At 37.0% G+C, this 15,745-nt stretch overlaps 1 protein-coding gene across 1 annotated transcript in view; it reads right to left on the bottom strand.

Annotated features, from left to right (window-relative positions):
* Positions 1–1,965: 1,965 nt before the first annotated feature.
* The window catches only part of LOC141480515 (uncharacterized), a 62,403-nt gene continuing 48,623 nt past the window's right edge, over positions 1,966–15,745 (bottom strand). Inside the window, exon 3 of the mRNA XM_074170566.1 lies at positions 1,966–2,370. Coding sequence (XP_074026667.1) covers positions 2,175–2,370 — 196 coding nt within the window. The 3' untranslated portion in view covers positions 1,966–2,174. The remainder of the gene's footprint in view (positions 2,371–15,745) is intronic.

Below are 15,745 nucleotides of genomic sequence, written 5' to 3'. Positions count from 1 at the left end.
TTCATCAAGAATTGAATATTCATTTGATATATGTTTGAACTCATAACGTTTCATATCATGGAAAAAGAATTCAACTGGATGATATATACTCCAGTCAAGCGGCATTGGAAGCTATTGGCTCCTACCGAGCACTATCTCGGTAGCAAACTGCTTAAAACGACTCTCCTCGATAGGAAAACTTAACAGATTGTCTCTGGTCTGGATTCTTGGACATACTGGCTTGGAAGGCAATGAAGCTGCTGACTCTCTTGCAAAAAAGGGTGCTGCAACCAGCTTCATCGGACCAGAACCTGTCATTGGCATCGCTTTGGGCTTTGCCAAACAAACACTCAACACCTGGAAGACAAGAAGATTTATGGACTTCTGGCAGAATCTTTCAGGATTGGCTCACTCTAAGGCGTTTATTCACCCTTCGAAGCTTGATACCAAATAGTTGTTGAACTACAGTAGAGATGAACTAGATGTCTAGCAGGCCTTCTTACAGGTCCCTGTCATTTGAATCATCATATGCAGAGACTCGGACTGTCGGAAGACAGTGTGTGTCGCCTCTGTCTGTAAAATAATGAAACAGCAGAGCATATACTTTGTGCCTGTCTCGCTGGGGACCGAATCAGGCAGATCCGTACTCTCATCATCTGACCTGAAAGATCACTCACCATACAAACTATTCGGCTTCGTTAAGAAGCTGGGTTGCGGTGGAGAGTCGACCTACTTTAGACCTACCTACCTACCTAGATACATACTCCCGGCGTGGTGACAGAAATGTAAATTTTTGCCATGCGTTGATCGAAAGTACAATTTCGCTTGTATTTGTGGGCGACCTTTCTTCTGTTCGTTCTTGTATAGAGACGAGCAGTTGAATGTTTGACGTATGTATTAAGATATTTCTGGGTGTTTGTGTGGAATGAGTGAAGAAAATGTGTACAATAAATTGTGTAATTACAATAGTGAGTTGACAAAGGTCGATTCAATTCATCGACTAATATTATTATTAAGTGTAGACTGTTTTTCTAATATACGTCACGATACGAATTATCTTATCTGTATCGTATAATCGGTATATAACATCTAGTTGATTTTTGAATAATTAGAGAAGGAATTGTTGAATTCCGTTGTGATGATATTTGAATAAGGATATTCATATAGTTTCAAAATATTTGGGAAACAATTCCAAGTATATATAGTTGTAGGCAGTGTGCAAGGTATAGAAAGTATATATTTGTGTATATACGTCTTTGAAATATGATATTCCGGTTGCTCCGTAAATTGAAATTGTAGTTGTGATCATTTTCTATCTTCTGGCGAAATGAATTTCTCTCTCTCCGCACTAGAATTTTCAATGTTTTTTTGAATGTGCTTATCCAGAGGACCCTTATTTATCATCTACCAACAAGGTGATACAATAAAATGCGAAGGCTCTTCTGAATTCCTCATCATTTCTCTGACTTTATTCGTTTGGATTTGGACATTTCGAAAGAAGCTGCATCGCCGCATGGTTTTGCTCATTTGAACATCTCACAATCTGTTGATTTTCGGTTATTGCATCATATCATGTATGAAAAATAACTAGTTCAGTTTGAATGACATGGATTGTCATTCAATGATATGCACTGTCATTCAAACTGATCGTGTATGCAAAAGTTCAGCTCAATCTATTGAGAATAACTAGTACACCAAAATACAGTTGCATCCTCAACATATACATATATCATTTCTACTATTTTTGTCGTATGTAAAAGAAATTTTAGGAAATTAATGAATTATAATTTTGTTCAATACCCTGCTAACATTTCAAAAGTGATTGATGCACAATGTAATAATCGTAATATGAATATTACTGGAGTTTTATCCCGTTATTTTCAACACATCGACACGTGTTTCAATCACCAAGTGATTATCTTCGAGAGCAAGTTCAATCTTCCTGTGAAAGAAGATCACTTTATATTTGAAACACGTGTCGAGGTGTTGAAAATAACTGTTTGGTGTTGGGACGGAACTCCAGTAATATTCATTACTACACCAAAGGTTTCAAACAATGCATCACAAGTATTCGTAATATATTTTATCCTGCTTTCAATGTTCATTTGAGCTCTTCAGGATGTATAACGAAAACCGATTTTAGCTCACGAAACTCTCTTGTAGATTCCAGATAACCTCGCAAATTCTCACATGCATTAACAAACCGCTATACTGACCTGCAAACAAGTGGTGTAGGATGTTGGGCTGTAAACAACGTGATCGCAGGGACACTGGCATTCCCCCAAATGGCCGCCCGATGTCATTTCGAACACGAGCTCTGGATCGTCTATTTCGGCGTCCATACCATCACCGGCTGGCCGACGTTTCAGATGTCCAGGCATAACGGTGGATCTATAAAAGATTACACAGTGTCAGGTGGAATTGCTTTTACACAAACAAGCTGGTCATGAGGGAGAATTGTACTAAGCCAATCGGGTGGCAACCATAACTACTGGGGGCAGGCGGTGACTATGGGTGATCAAAGTCATGATTGTTCAAATATATTGAACAATAGAAATGTGTTAATTGAAATAGCATTTTTCAGTTCAACAATAAGTAATGATATTGCTTTTCAGTTTCATTTAAGACAATGTTCAGATTGCTCAGTTTTTTTCAGTCAGTGGGGCCTGGCAATATAAATTCAAAAATGATTTTCTGTTATCCTTTGTATATATTATTTATATCAACTATGTGATGAATGAGTGTTTGAATCATTGTTATTTCCCAAGAGATGGTTTTATACTGAAATTAGCAAAACCGCAAGGACTTGGCCACATAAGACTATCAACCCTGTTGAAGGTACTGAAAAACATTTTAGAATTTTAACAATATAATATCTGCTTAGATTCAGACCAGACTACAGTTGTTTATCGGCATCATTTGCTCTTTATCTCACGTTTTCGAATTTTCAACAATTGCTTGTTCACTCTTTGAATCCCATTTATCTAGTGGATTTCAACAGGTTAAATTTGAGAATAATATTTTGGGTTCCATAGTAACGAGTCGAGGTGTTGCCCAAGAAAGTCTTCTGAGACCATTAATATTCACTAACTGTAAATACTATTTCCAAGTGAATTATGCACAAGTGTACTTGCTGTATTGGCCTGATGAAAGTAGCTAAAAATTGTGAAAATCTTGAAGTGACTTAGGATAAGCTGCAAATTCGAATTTCTGTCACCGAAAATGTGTATATTTCATTGAAAGGTATCTTCAACCGAAAACATTTCCACAATTATAATCAAGTAATAGAGATGTGTGATAGCCTCTCAGATTCCAATCATTGAAGTTCGTTCTTTGAAACCCAATCTATATATCCTTATGTGACTCATCCAGTAATATCGGATGTCCACCAGTGAGAATGACAGTGTTTTATGTAAGTGAAATTTCACCTCTTTCATTTACTATTTTCTGTAGCAATCCCGTGACTGATATCTGATTCAATTCCATAATGTATGTTTGAAATACGAACTGAATAGAGAAAAGTGTGTAGCAATCTGTAGCAATCCCGTGACTGATATCTGATTCAATTCCATAATGTATGTTTGAAATACGAACTGAATAGAGAAAAGTGTTTATAGTTTATTGTGTGTTGTTTCGGAAGTATTTTTTATCATCTAATTCAATGTTTATAGGAGAGTTGTTGTTTAGAGAGGGCTTTTTCTTCCAGTTTGTGTCGGAAAGTTCCTGCTTTGCATGATCTACATATTTTCGTATATAAATCTAAAGAAATGAACTTTAAATGTTCAAGATCGTCTCGGATATACCTACACAGTAGATTGAATGGACTGACGCCTATCAGAAAACAACTACTCCACTGGCTAATACCACGAACGGCGTTGGAGTATATCCGACAGGCGTCAGTGCAGAAATCTTCACAGAAAATTTCCTCCATATGCAATTGGCAATACAACTGAAAGAGTCGACCTTCAATTTTGGAAAGGGAGTGACACGGGAGTGCTATTTTTGATGCACGCTTCAACTTAAAACGAGGAATGAAACACTCTGAAAGACTTTAGGTCGATGATGGTTACTATCTTGCACTGACGAGTGGCTAAGGAGCCCGAAACCGGTCTGCAAGTGTGCCCGTTCCAAATGCAAAAAACGTGTTCATTTATGACAATTACAACAAATCCCTGAAATTATCAGTGTTTTTCCACTATATTATGCATGTTATATACATAAAAACCTTTCATTTGAATCACTCTATGTATTAAAAACCCGCATCAAAATCCTTTGCTTATAGTTTTGAAAATCTAAACATACAGACAGCGGGAAACGACTTTGTTTAATTATATGTGAAGATCGTGCAATACAATCAATAAACAATCTTACAAAAATTGTACTACAGATAAAGTCTGTCAAATAAAACTCATTTTTTTAAAATGGTCATACCAACTGAAACTTCAAATTTCTCAACATATCTCTACCGAATGTACTGAAATCAACAAACATACTGAATTCTAACATTCCAGAATGGAATCAGTACATGCTGAAATGTATGTACTGAATACGTACTCATACATACTGACTGAAATGTTATCACTCAGCATATCCATGATTAGTACGTCGTAAGATATATGCAATCAATATTACAAAAATGGCAACGATATTTTTTCGGAAATCAAAAATAATATTAATTTAAATCTGGATAGTTGTACATCCAGAAACTCTTATAACTTTATAAATCCCAAATTTTACTTTTCTTGTTATATATATTGCCTATCTGGAAATGTGATGACTTCTATCGAAACAGCTATTCAACTATTCACCAGATTATAGTAAAAAAAATACTTATCCTTTTTCATATAATTATCCAGAAACTTTCCTCAAATTTAATTTTGACAATACTCACGTTCTCGTCATGAAAATTATAATCATGAAAAAGTTTTGTTCAAAAGTGAACTCAACCCCATAATTGAAAATAGGCATTGATGTGAATCCATTACGCTAATGCAACAAATTTTCTTTAGGGGATATGAATCACATCCTATTCACATGTATCAGCTTCGAACTGTACCGGATGGTAATAGTCATCTGGTTATTTATACTATTTAATATTGTAACGAATTAATGAATTAACTGTCTTAAACAAATTTATTTTAACAATACTTCACTATCACAACTAATTTATTTACACCACTCAGTAACTAACGCTTAATTTATCTTCACCGTTTGTTAACCGCTCGAATCGCTTTCTTGGTACAGACTACTCTTCGGGACGAATAGCGACGTTTTTGTATCGTCAACGAACGTTCCGGATCCCTCTGCGGATTTCGGGACCCATCCGGAGTTTTCGCGGTATGCGTCATGCGTTGGCTGACTAGGAACCAGTCAGGGCCGGCTTCAGATTCATTACATTGCCCCCTCCTTAAAGACGTTTCGCCCCGAAATGTCATCCTTGGCGTGTGTCGATACCTGCAGAACTCTCCATATTTGCACTGTGAAGTTCGATGGAAGTAACACTCCACAGTCTTTATGCTCGGTCGTGGAAGATGGATACCACACACCAAAATTTGGATGCTGCTGGATCTGAAGATCGTTTCCAACATGCTTCTCACAATTCTCTAGTCCAGCCTGTCGAGCCCAGAGGCTAATTTCGGGATCGCCAACTCCACGAGATTCTGGTCGAGCATCGTCTCCTTCAGTCTAGTAAGACTCCTCCAGACATCTTCATAGGACGGTTTGTCTCGAGAATGCTTTTTGGTCACCAAGTAGAAGATGTTTCTCTGACCCTTCTTCAACTGTAGCACTCCTCCGACTTCTGGATTCTGTTCTCGTAATGTTTGAAGTCTCGTGGCTCTTCTCGAGTTACCCCATGTACGACCTTCTGTTCGTTCGAGTATAAGGACATGAATTGCTGGAACGTCATTTCATCCTCTGGTGGTCTGAGGGCGCGAAATTGGTCGTGATTTCCAGCATAAGGAGCCAGTCTATTGAAATGGACGACCCTAGGCTTTCCTCGAGGTGGCTTATGGATTCGGTAGGCAAGGTCATTAATCTTTTTCATGATTTTGTACGGACCTTCCCACGAGTTCCGCAACTTCGGTGATAAACCACGGCGGCGCTTAGGATTGTACAGCCAAACTAGGTCGCTGATTTCGAATCCTCCAGCATTCGCCTTGATGTCATAGGCCTCCTTCATCTTATCGCTGGCACTCCGGATGTTCAGACGGACTCGTTCATGAATGTCGTCCATTCTCCGCCGAAGCTTGCTGACATAGTCTTCCCCCGCAGTGTCTTGTTCTGGAGGCATCCCAAATTTTAGGTCGCAAGGAAGCCGCAGCTCTCGTCCCATTATAATATCGGCAGGGGTTTGGCCGGTTGACTCGTGCACTGCCGAACGATAAGCCAGCAGGAACAGGTGAAGGTATTGGTCCCAGTCTCTTTGATGGTCAGAGACTACCTTGGACAAGTGGCGGTTTATAGTCCTATTCATTCGTTCCACCATTCCATCGGACTGTGGATGTGAGGCTGTGAGTAGTTGTTTACAGCTGATTCTCGGCCTCCCCCCATTTTACAGCTGATTCTCGGCCTCCCCCCAGTTTACAGCTGATTCTCGGCCTCCCTCCACCACTATGACGTCACGTGGGGTGGATGACCTAGACCGACTCATGTGACCCTGAGAAATATGTCTGGTGCATGCCACCTTGAAAAATATGTATGGTGCATATGACTTTGAAAAATATGTCTGGTGCATAGGTGGTATGTGTACATCACAGATTACAGCCGGTTCTGGGCCTCCCCCCACCACTATGACGTATTAATTGCTTTTTTTTGTTGTTATTTAGTAACATCAAGGCGATGTGACCTTAAAGGGTCTGGTGCATGGATCGTTCAGAATTTTTTTCATATGAGATTTTGTGTGTGTGTGTGTGTGTGTGTGACATAGTGACGTAATTACATTTGATTGGTGTGTGTGTGAGAATGCACGGTACAGGGTTTCATCATGTGCTTGTCTATGTACAAACATACGTCTGCATACTTCGAAGATCCTTCAAGTAATAAATGTTCCATCGATGTGAGCCCGCCAAGTTAGTAGTGGTGTGACGTCACAGCATCAACCGTTCAACGGTAAGAGAGCGAGATGTTCACTCCACGACGTGCGGCTGAGTAATGCGTATTCATCGGTGTGCCCTCACCGGTGTGCAGTGAAAGCTGTGACGTAACGCATCGCTCTAGCCTCGCTATCGATGGTGACACGCAGATGACCGAGGACTGTGCTAACGTCTGCCCTCTCCGAGAGCGCAACGATCACTGCCTGTTGTTGGTATCGACATTCAGTTGGGAGGTGGGCTTGGCTGTGACGTCAGGCATCTCTAGTGGGTAGCGAAGTAGGGTGAACTGAAGAGAGTTAAATAACGTGCATTTGTATAGATAATATTGTAGAATCTCGTGAAGTAATAATCTGAAACTTATCAACTTGAGCTGTGCCAAGGTATGGTTAGGGCGAATTGGATACATATAACAATTGACAGAAATTCTCTCTATTATAGCAAAATTTGATCTCACATTTTCGCTTTGAAACCTCATTGAACTATTGAGGCCCGCGTCGGACTGCAAAGTTAAAGGTTATGAAATAATTGGAGATAAGTAATGAGAAGAGTTCATTGCATGTATTCAAATGATTCAACATGAAACAAACCAATGAAGCACAAGTGATAAGAAATGAGAGTTCAGAGAGTGGATTCTTGTTGCTTGTAACTATCCAATGGAATTTAAGATCTGAATCTTGTGCAATGTTATATTTATGATGACGAATGAAAGAACAGTTATTATTTAGGTCTATTTTATGTTTCTTCGATTGACGACTTGTTTATTTTGTGGAAATTCATGTTCACTGAGGATACACTACAAAAACACACTTTTGTCTATTTTCCACTATATTACATTTAAATGTAACCAGTTAGTTTTGAAAATGGTATAATAGCCGAAACCGGTCAACAATAAAGAAATATAGTGGAAAATTGACAAAAGTATGTTTTTGTAGTGTATCCTCTATTTTATGTACGGAAAACACTGAAGAGAGTGAAATTGAATTACAGAATATATATTCGGAAGAGAAATAAATATAGTAGGATTTGGAAAAATCTTGAGGTTTGGTTAGAATTTAAAAATTGTCGAAAGAGACAACTGCTTTGATGAGCCGATTTTCTATAGTTTGTGCCTGTATTTCTTGGTCCCGTATGACAAAAACTTGTCGATTTTGATATTGCACGTAGCTTCTGCATTCCGTTTCGACCTTCACAGCATATGACATCAGCGTAACTATAACTGAAAAGTAGGATGTGCCATCACTTTGATCGAAAATAAATTCATTCACCTGTCATTGCCAGATTTACCCGGCAAGTTTGATTTGACTTTGAAATAAATGCAAGGTTATTATCTGCCCCAAAACAGATGCGTAGACTCAAAACATAACATTTTACAGGAGAACAGACTGACATTTCCCACGCATATGCATGTCTAACATGAACTAGGTACCGCATACTTGATGATGATTCAAAATGCTACACTATATTTTTTCTTGAAATATGATTACATTACAATTTGAACCAACATAGTGGATAATATTGACGTAACTTCAACTGAAACGTGGGTACCGCCTCACTTTGGTCTCTTTTTTTCCACACATTGGCAAATCTGATGGTGAAGTTTGGTTTAACCTTGAAACTAAATACTAGGATTTTCTCGAGGGTCGAGTTTTCATGTATGCCGATGACATAGCATTGTGACGTCCACAGATCTGAATGAAATTGAAAATGAAACGAAACTAGTAATCAATGAATTCGAATGTTGGTGTAGAAACAATCATTTAATAAATAATGGAAATAAAACAACATTTATCCAGTTCTCAAGTAAGTATCAGCGCCCTTTCCAAATAAATCTAAGTTTCGAAACTGAATTGTCTTTCAATAATCACATCGAATACTTGTGCACTTCTCTGAAAAACGTATTTTGCCTTCCTAACAATGAAATTAAATTTTTTGAGACATAATCTCTTGGATATATACTATGGTCTAGTGTATTCTAAGCTTAATATAAATATTACCATTTGGGGACACTCATAAGAAATAAATAGAATCTTTATAAGGCAAAAACGCTTCATTAGAATAATTTTTGATCTCAAATACAGAGAATCTTGTAAGAAAACATTCCAAGACACAAATTTTTTTCACATTACCATGCATTTATCGTTACAAAATATTAAGCTACGTTCATGTACATTCCCATTTGCTAACAAGAAATGAGGAAATTCACTGTCATTAAACGAGACGGAGAAACGATTTCCATCAGGAAAAAATTAACCATAAGGAAAGAAATTTTCTCATATTCAAGAAAAAAGTCAAAGACTTTTTGGTAACAAGTTGTTTTTACTTCCTGATAGAGTATGAAAATAATATTTTTGTGTAACATGTGCTGTTATTGATATAAGTGCTATAAGATAAAATATCTTTTGTAAAATGTGACGTGTCATATATACATTCATGTATCAAAAATGATGACTAAAATTTGACTTTGACTTCTCCGTCAATGTCATGCTAGACGGAGATTTGTAGACATGTAGTGTCGACACTTGACATTTTACAGAAGAACAGACTGATATTTCTCACACATATGCATGCCTACATGAACTTCCGCATGCTTAAAAATGATGTATTAATTTAAAATGTCACACTACGTTTTTCTTTTCGAAACATGATTGATTACAAATCTGAAGCCATACAGTAAATGATTATGATATGATTTCCACTGAAAAGCAGGTTTGTTCTCACTTTGGTCTGTTTTTCCCCCACCATGTCAAGATCTGACAGAGCAGTTTAATTCACTGTCTTTAAACGAGACGGAGACACGATTTCCATCAGGAAAAAATAAACCATAATGAAAGAAATGTTCTCATATTCAAGAAAAAAGTCAAAGACTTTTTAGTGACAAGTTGTTTTTACTTCCTGATAGAGTATGAAAATAATATTTTTGTGTAATATGTGCTGTTATTGATATAAGTGCTATAAGATAAAATATCTTTTGTAAAATGTGACGTGTCATATATACATTCATGTATCAAAAATGATGACTAAAATTTGACTTTGACTTCTCCGTCAATGTCATGCTAGACGGAGATTTGTAGACATGTAGTGTCAACACTTGACATTTTACAGGAGAACAGACTGATATTTCTCACATATATGCATGCCCTACATGAACTTCCGCATACTTAAAAATGATGTAATAATTTAAAATGTCATACTACGTTTTTCTTTTCGAAACATGACTGATTACAAATCTGAAGCCATACAGTAGATGATTTTGATATGATTTCCACTGAAAAACAGGTTTATTCTCACTTTGGTCTGTTTCTTCCCCACCATGTCAAGATCTTTCAGAGCAGTTTGGTTTGAGCTTGAAACTGAACGCCCAGGTTATGCTAGACGGAGATTTGCGGAGTTTCTAAAAGAGATGCGTAGGGGCATGCCATTTTGCAATAGAATAGATTGATATTTCTCACACATGCATATGCTCGCCTAACAAGAACTTTCACGTATTGCAGTACAATCTAATCATTTGAAATTCAACACTATATTGCAGTATCTGACGGTGGAGTGTGGTTTGACTGTGAAAATGAATACAAAATTCATTCTTAACGAAAATCATGCTAAACAGGGTTTGGAAGTTCTTCAAAACAATGTATACAGTCACAACACACCATTTTGCAGCGAAAAAGACATATTTTTCCCACCTGAATATATTCTCGACATGAACTTTTACATGTCGCATTACACATGTTTCAATTTGAAATGTATTACTATCTTCTTCTTAAAACCCAATATTATCCAAGATTCAAGCCAATATACCATATGACGTAGGCGTGTATTCAACTGAAAAGGAGGTATTTCCACACTTCAACCTGACAACTGATTCCTCCCCTCCACCATTTCATGATCTGACCTTGAAGTTGAGTTTGATCATCAACTTGACTACGTGGTCATTTTCTGTCGATGTCCTGCTATACTGGTTTGTGAGTCCCCAAATATTACATAATGCACACATTTTTCGTACATACACACGCATGCTTCACACCATGCATGCTTATGTTTATGTTGTAGTATATTTCTCGAGAGAATTTATATGGTTGAAGCTGCGATGATTCTGCAACCGTGTTAGGAATCACACGTTAAAAGGTAAGACCTCGTTATTCCTTAGCTCGCAACTTCTCAACTTCTGAGAGTTGTCGTTCGTATGGGGGCGACAGCTGATTAACGGAAAAACAGACTTTAAACAGAAACAGAACATTTACTTGCAACGTGTCGCTATCGAATTGGGTACTGTAATAGCGTGATCAACATTTTTGTCAACATTTTTACTGTTGTTCCTGTGAATATAGTGTTTCAGACTAACATATCATCATAGAAATTCAGTTTTCTGATATACTATGATTGAGACATGTGTCTCAATAGCAGATTTTATTCATATTCATATTTGGTCACATTACTTCTAACGCAAAGTTTTCCCCGCTAGGTAGTGCTGTTTCTAATTTACTGTTCGAGGAATATTTTCTGGCTCTCCATTTCGGTCAATCAGTTATTGTTGAACCTGCTTCTGCAATTTTGAAAAATGTTTGCTGATTTGATGAAATATATCGCATCTATCTTGAGCCTCATAATAGATGAATACAAGGAGAAAACGGTGAAGGATAGACTTGAAGAGTGTTATAAGGCTTCTAAACGAATAAAAAAAGATCTGAAAAATACTACTACTATGGGTGGGAAACAAAATCTACTAGCATTCTTAATCAGATGAATTTTTAGATGAAGAAAGGAGCAGGCCTGATTAGCCGGAAAGAGACATCCTCTAATCGAGTACATCGGCTCTTAATTCGCGTACTAAAGTGATTAGTAATCCCAAGCATAAGAACCCTACCTCATTTTTGATCGACTATAAGACCCTTTTTGTGAGTATAATTCAAAATGCATTGGAAAATGATGCATTTTTAAAGGTTAATATGGTGGAGAATTTGAGGTTGTCAAAGGCGATCGAATCGATTCAAGACATGTATTACGATGAAAGATGTAAGGATTCAATAAATGTCTATGATGTTACCTCACCAACCAGAAAACACTTTGTTTGAATAAAAGATCTATCTAGTTTGGTGAGTAATCAACTCGACAACCATAATATAAACAAATATTTTTGCCATAGGTGTTTTCACTGTTTTTCCACGCAAGCAATGTTAGATAAACACCTTGAAGACTGCTCGAAGACACATTTTGTTATAGAAAATATTGCATTGGATCTCAATGGAAGTGTCGCCGTTAGGCTGATAACAAAGGAAAAGTATATCTCCTTCATTAAAAATATTTCTGGTAGCAAGAGCCACTTCAGATTTTTTAACTCATTCAGATTCATGAGTTTTTCGCTGGATACGTTAGTATCATATCTATCAGATTTCCAAATCTCATATCACAGTTCTCCAACCGCTCGAATGATGAAGAGTAGATTTTGACAAAAAAGGGTGTGATGCGGTATGACTATATCGATTCTTTCAAAAAATTCAATGAAGATTGTTTACTCCCTATCGAAACCTTTTTCAACATATTGGAGGAAAAACCGTGTCCTAGGAGATCTTACTTACGTGCCAAGCTGATATGGGCTACTTTTAATATAAACACATCGGGAAAATATACGAATCTGTATTTGAAAACGGATGTTATGCTTCTGGCTATGTCTTCGAGCAGTTCCGCTCAAGTTGTCATAAAACTTACGGTTTGGATCCTGCCCATTATTTCATTCTGCCTGGCTATACATGGAATGCTATGTTATTCAAAACGAAACAGCAACTTGAACTTCTCACCGATGTAGATCAGTTGATGTTTTTCGAAAAGGGAACAAGAGGTGGACTGAGTCAAGTTTGCTCCAAGCGAAGAGTCACAGCTAATAACAAATACATGGGTGATATCTTATGATAAAGCCAAAGCTGACTCATTCCTAATGTATTTCGATGTTAATAATCAATATGGTTGAGCAATGTCTCAATATCTACCATACGGCTGGTTTGAGTAGATGGACACCAACATTGATATCACAACTGTACCTGATGATGCCTCGGAAGGTTATATACTAGAAGTTGATATGGAGTATCCAAACAACCTTCACGATATGCATAAGGATTTACCGTTTTGCCCCGATCATGTGGATCCTAAGACAAAAAAATCTCGAATCGAAAGTACATCGGATGTGAAACAATTTAAATTGATGGCTACTCTACAGTCGAAGAAATAGTATGTGAATCATTACAGAAATCTCAAGCAGGCCTTAGAAAATGGTCTCATTTTGAACAAGATTCATCGTGTTCTAAAGTTCAAGCAGTCCACATGGTTGAAGCCCCACAAAGGCTTGAACACACGTTTGCGAACTACTGCCTTGAATGATATTGAAAAGAACCTATTCAAACCAATGCCGTATTTGATATGTACTGCTATCTTCAAAACTCAATTTATTTCCCATATATATAAATATTTGTTTCAGGGAAAACTATGGAAAATCTGAGAAAGCACTCTGATGTTCGCCTTGTAACGAGTTGGGATGGGCGATATGGTGCCGAAGCCAGAATCTCCAATCCTCGGTTCAAGAGTTTGACTGTCTTCGATGAAAACTTGACTGCCATTGAATTGGGAAAATCCAAAATATTCTTCAACAAACCTATATATGTTGGAATGGTAATACTGGATTTGGCAAAGTTGACCACATATAATTTCCATTATGAATACATGGCTCCTAGGTATAGAGAAATTTTTTGCGCAGTTTATACTGACACGGACAGTTTGATTTATGAAATTATAAATTATGATCCATATGAGATGATAAAAAAATGATTGTCATCAGTATTTCGATACTAGCGATTATCAATCAGATATCATTTATAATATTCCCCGAGAGAATAAGAAAGTGATTGGATTGATGAAGGATGAGAACAACAGAAAGCTTATGCTCGACTTTATTGGACTCAGTTCTAAATTATACTCAACTAAAACTGCAACGTCAGAAGATCAAATCACTGATCTGAAAAAGAGATTGAAGCAGGAGAATTATGAAAATGATGAAATGAAACAAATTGTGGCCAATTTCGGAGTATCCAAGAAAGCGAAGGGCGTTAAACATAATGTTGTCAAAAAAAATCGCTTTCGAAGATTACGTGGCCTGTTTGGAAAATTATACCGAAAAAGCAATCACAAAAAAAAATTAATAAAATCCTATAAGCCTAGGGTGTATTCAACAGAACAAACGAAGATTGCTCTGAATCCTAACGATGATAAACGCTATCTAATTCCTGAAACCTACCATACTCTTCCATGGGAACATTACTCAATTCAAAATCTATGAATATTGATTAATAACAATATCAACTACAAATTATTCTCGTCTCACATGAACGGTTCTATGTACGAGTGAAAATCACATATCACATTGAAAGTTTTTGTTAACATATTATCTTGTTGCTGATATACAGGTGTATTTTTGTGAGTCAAAGCAGAACTACTGGAAAAATGAACCCTAATGTCATTTATTTCGAATTGAACTACACACCTATTTTCTTTCGAGAGAGGTTTATATAGGGCTATTGGCATAAAAATTCAGTTTTGACCAAATTGCAGTATATTTCATAGCAAAGCACTTCATTAATTATGAATCTCGATATTATAGAAAATGCCAAGTCGAACAAACATGTTATTATCAGCATATACCCTTTTCAATATTAGTCCTTATTGAGATTAAAATCTTTCATAATTACCAATCAACCACATCTATCCTTCCACTATTCTAGACAAATATCTGCAATTTCATCAAAAGTCAAATATGGAGCTACATAATCGAAAATTGGTATGATGGATATTGCGATCATACTGTTGGAATGGAACAATCACATTACAATTGTAGCGAATCAATTGTTTTGCTAATCGTCTGTAGTTTTGATCTAAATACATAACATCGATATCTTTATGGCTACACATTGAAAACATTTTCTCAAATTTGTACCAATATATTTCAAATACGCACTTGGTGTTATGAGAGTTTACTTGATTTTGAGATTTACTGGTGTGTAATTTTTCTGCGTATCAGTAGAATGGCTTCAGTTTTATAGGGAGACCAGATCAAGTTTATTTTTTTCGACCATTCTTAGCTGGAAATAAAGCCCAAACATAACGCATTTATGATTCAATACCGGACAGCCCTGTTTCGACCCGCCATAGCTCTCATCAGTGGTGTTACGCTGAATCACAAATTAATTGCTAGAATCAACTGTAATTGAAGAACAAGCTATAGTAAAGAAGCGGGTTTACATCTCTGCCCATGGCGGGGGTGGAGTTTGCAGACCGGTTTCGAGTCTATAATGAACGTAAAGTCGAGTGGCCAAACTGCCCGAAATCAACCGGTTTCGGGCAGTTTGGCCACTTCGATTCGATCGCCTTTGACAACCTCAAATTCTCCACCATATTAACCTTTAAAAATGCATCATTTTCCAATGCATTTTGAATTATACTCACAAAAAGGGTCTTATAGTCGATCAAAAATGAGGTAGGGTTCTTATGCTTGGGATTACTAATCACTTTAGTACGCGAATTAAAAGCCGATGTACTCGATTAGAGGATGTCTCTTTCCGGCTAATCAGGCCTGCTCCTTTCTTCATCTAAAAATTCATCTGATTAAGAATGCTAGTAGATTTTGTTTCCCA

Source organism: Leptinotarsa decemlineata, unplaced genomic scaffold (assembly GCF_025532065.1).
Source record: "Leptinotarsa decemlineata unplaced genomic scaffold, Ldec_3_MD MMD2_P_RNA_scaffold_9, whole genome shotgun sequence".
Taxonomy (NCBI): domain Eukaryota; kingdom Metazoa; phylum Arthropoda; class Insecta; order Coleoptera; family Chrysomelidae; genus Leptinotarsa; species Leptinotarsa decemlineata.
The sequence above is the reverse complement of the archived record's forward strand: the minus strand, read 5'-3'. Positions and strand labels throughout refer to the sequence as shown.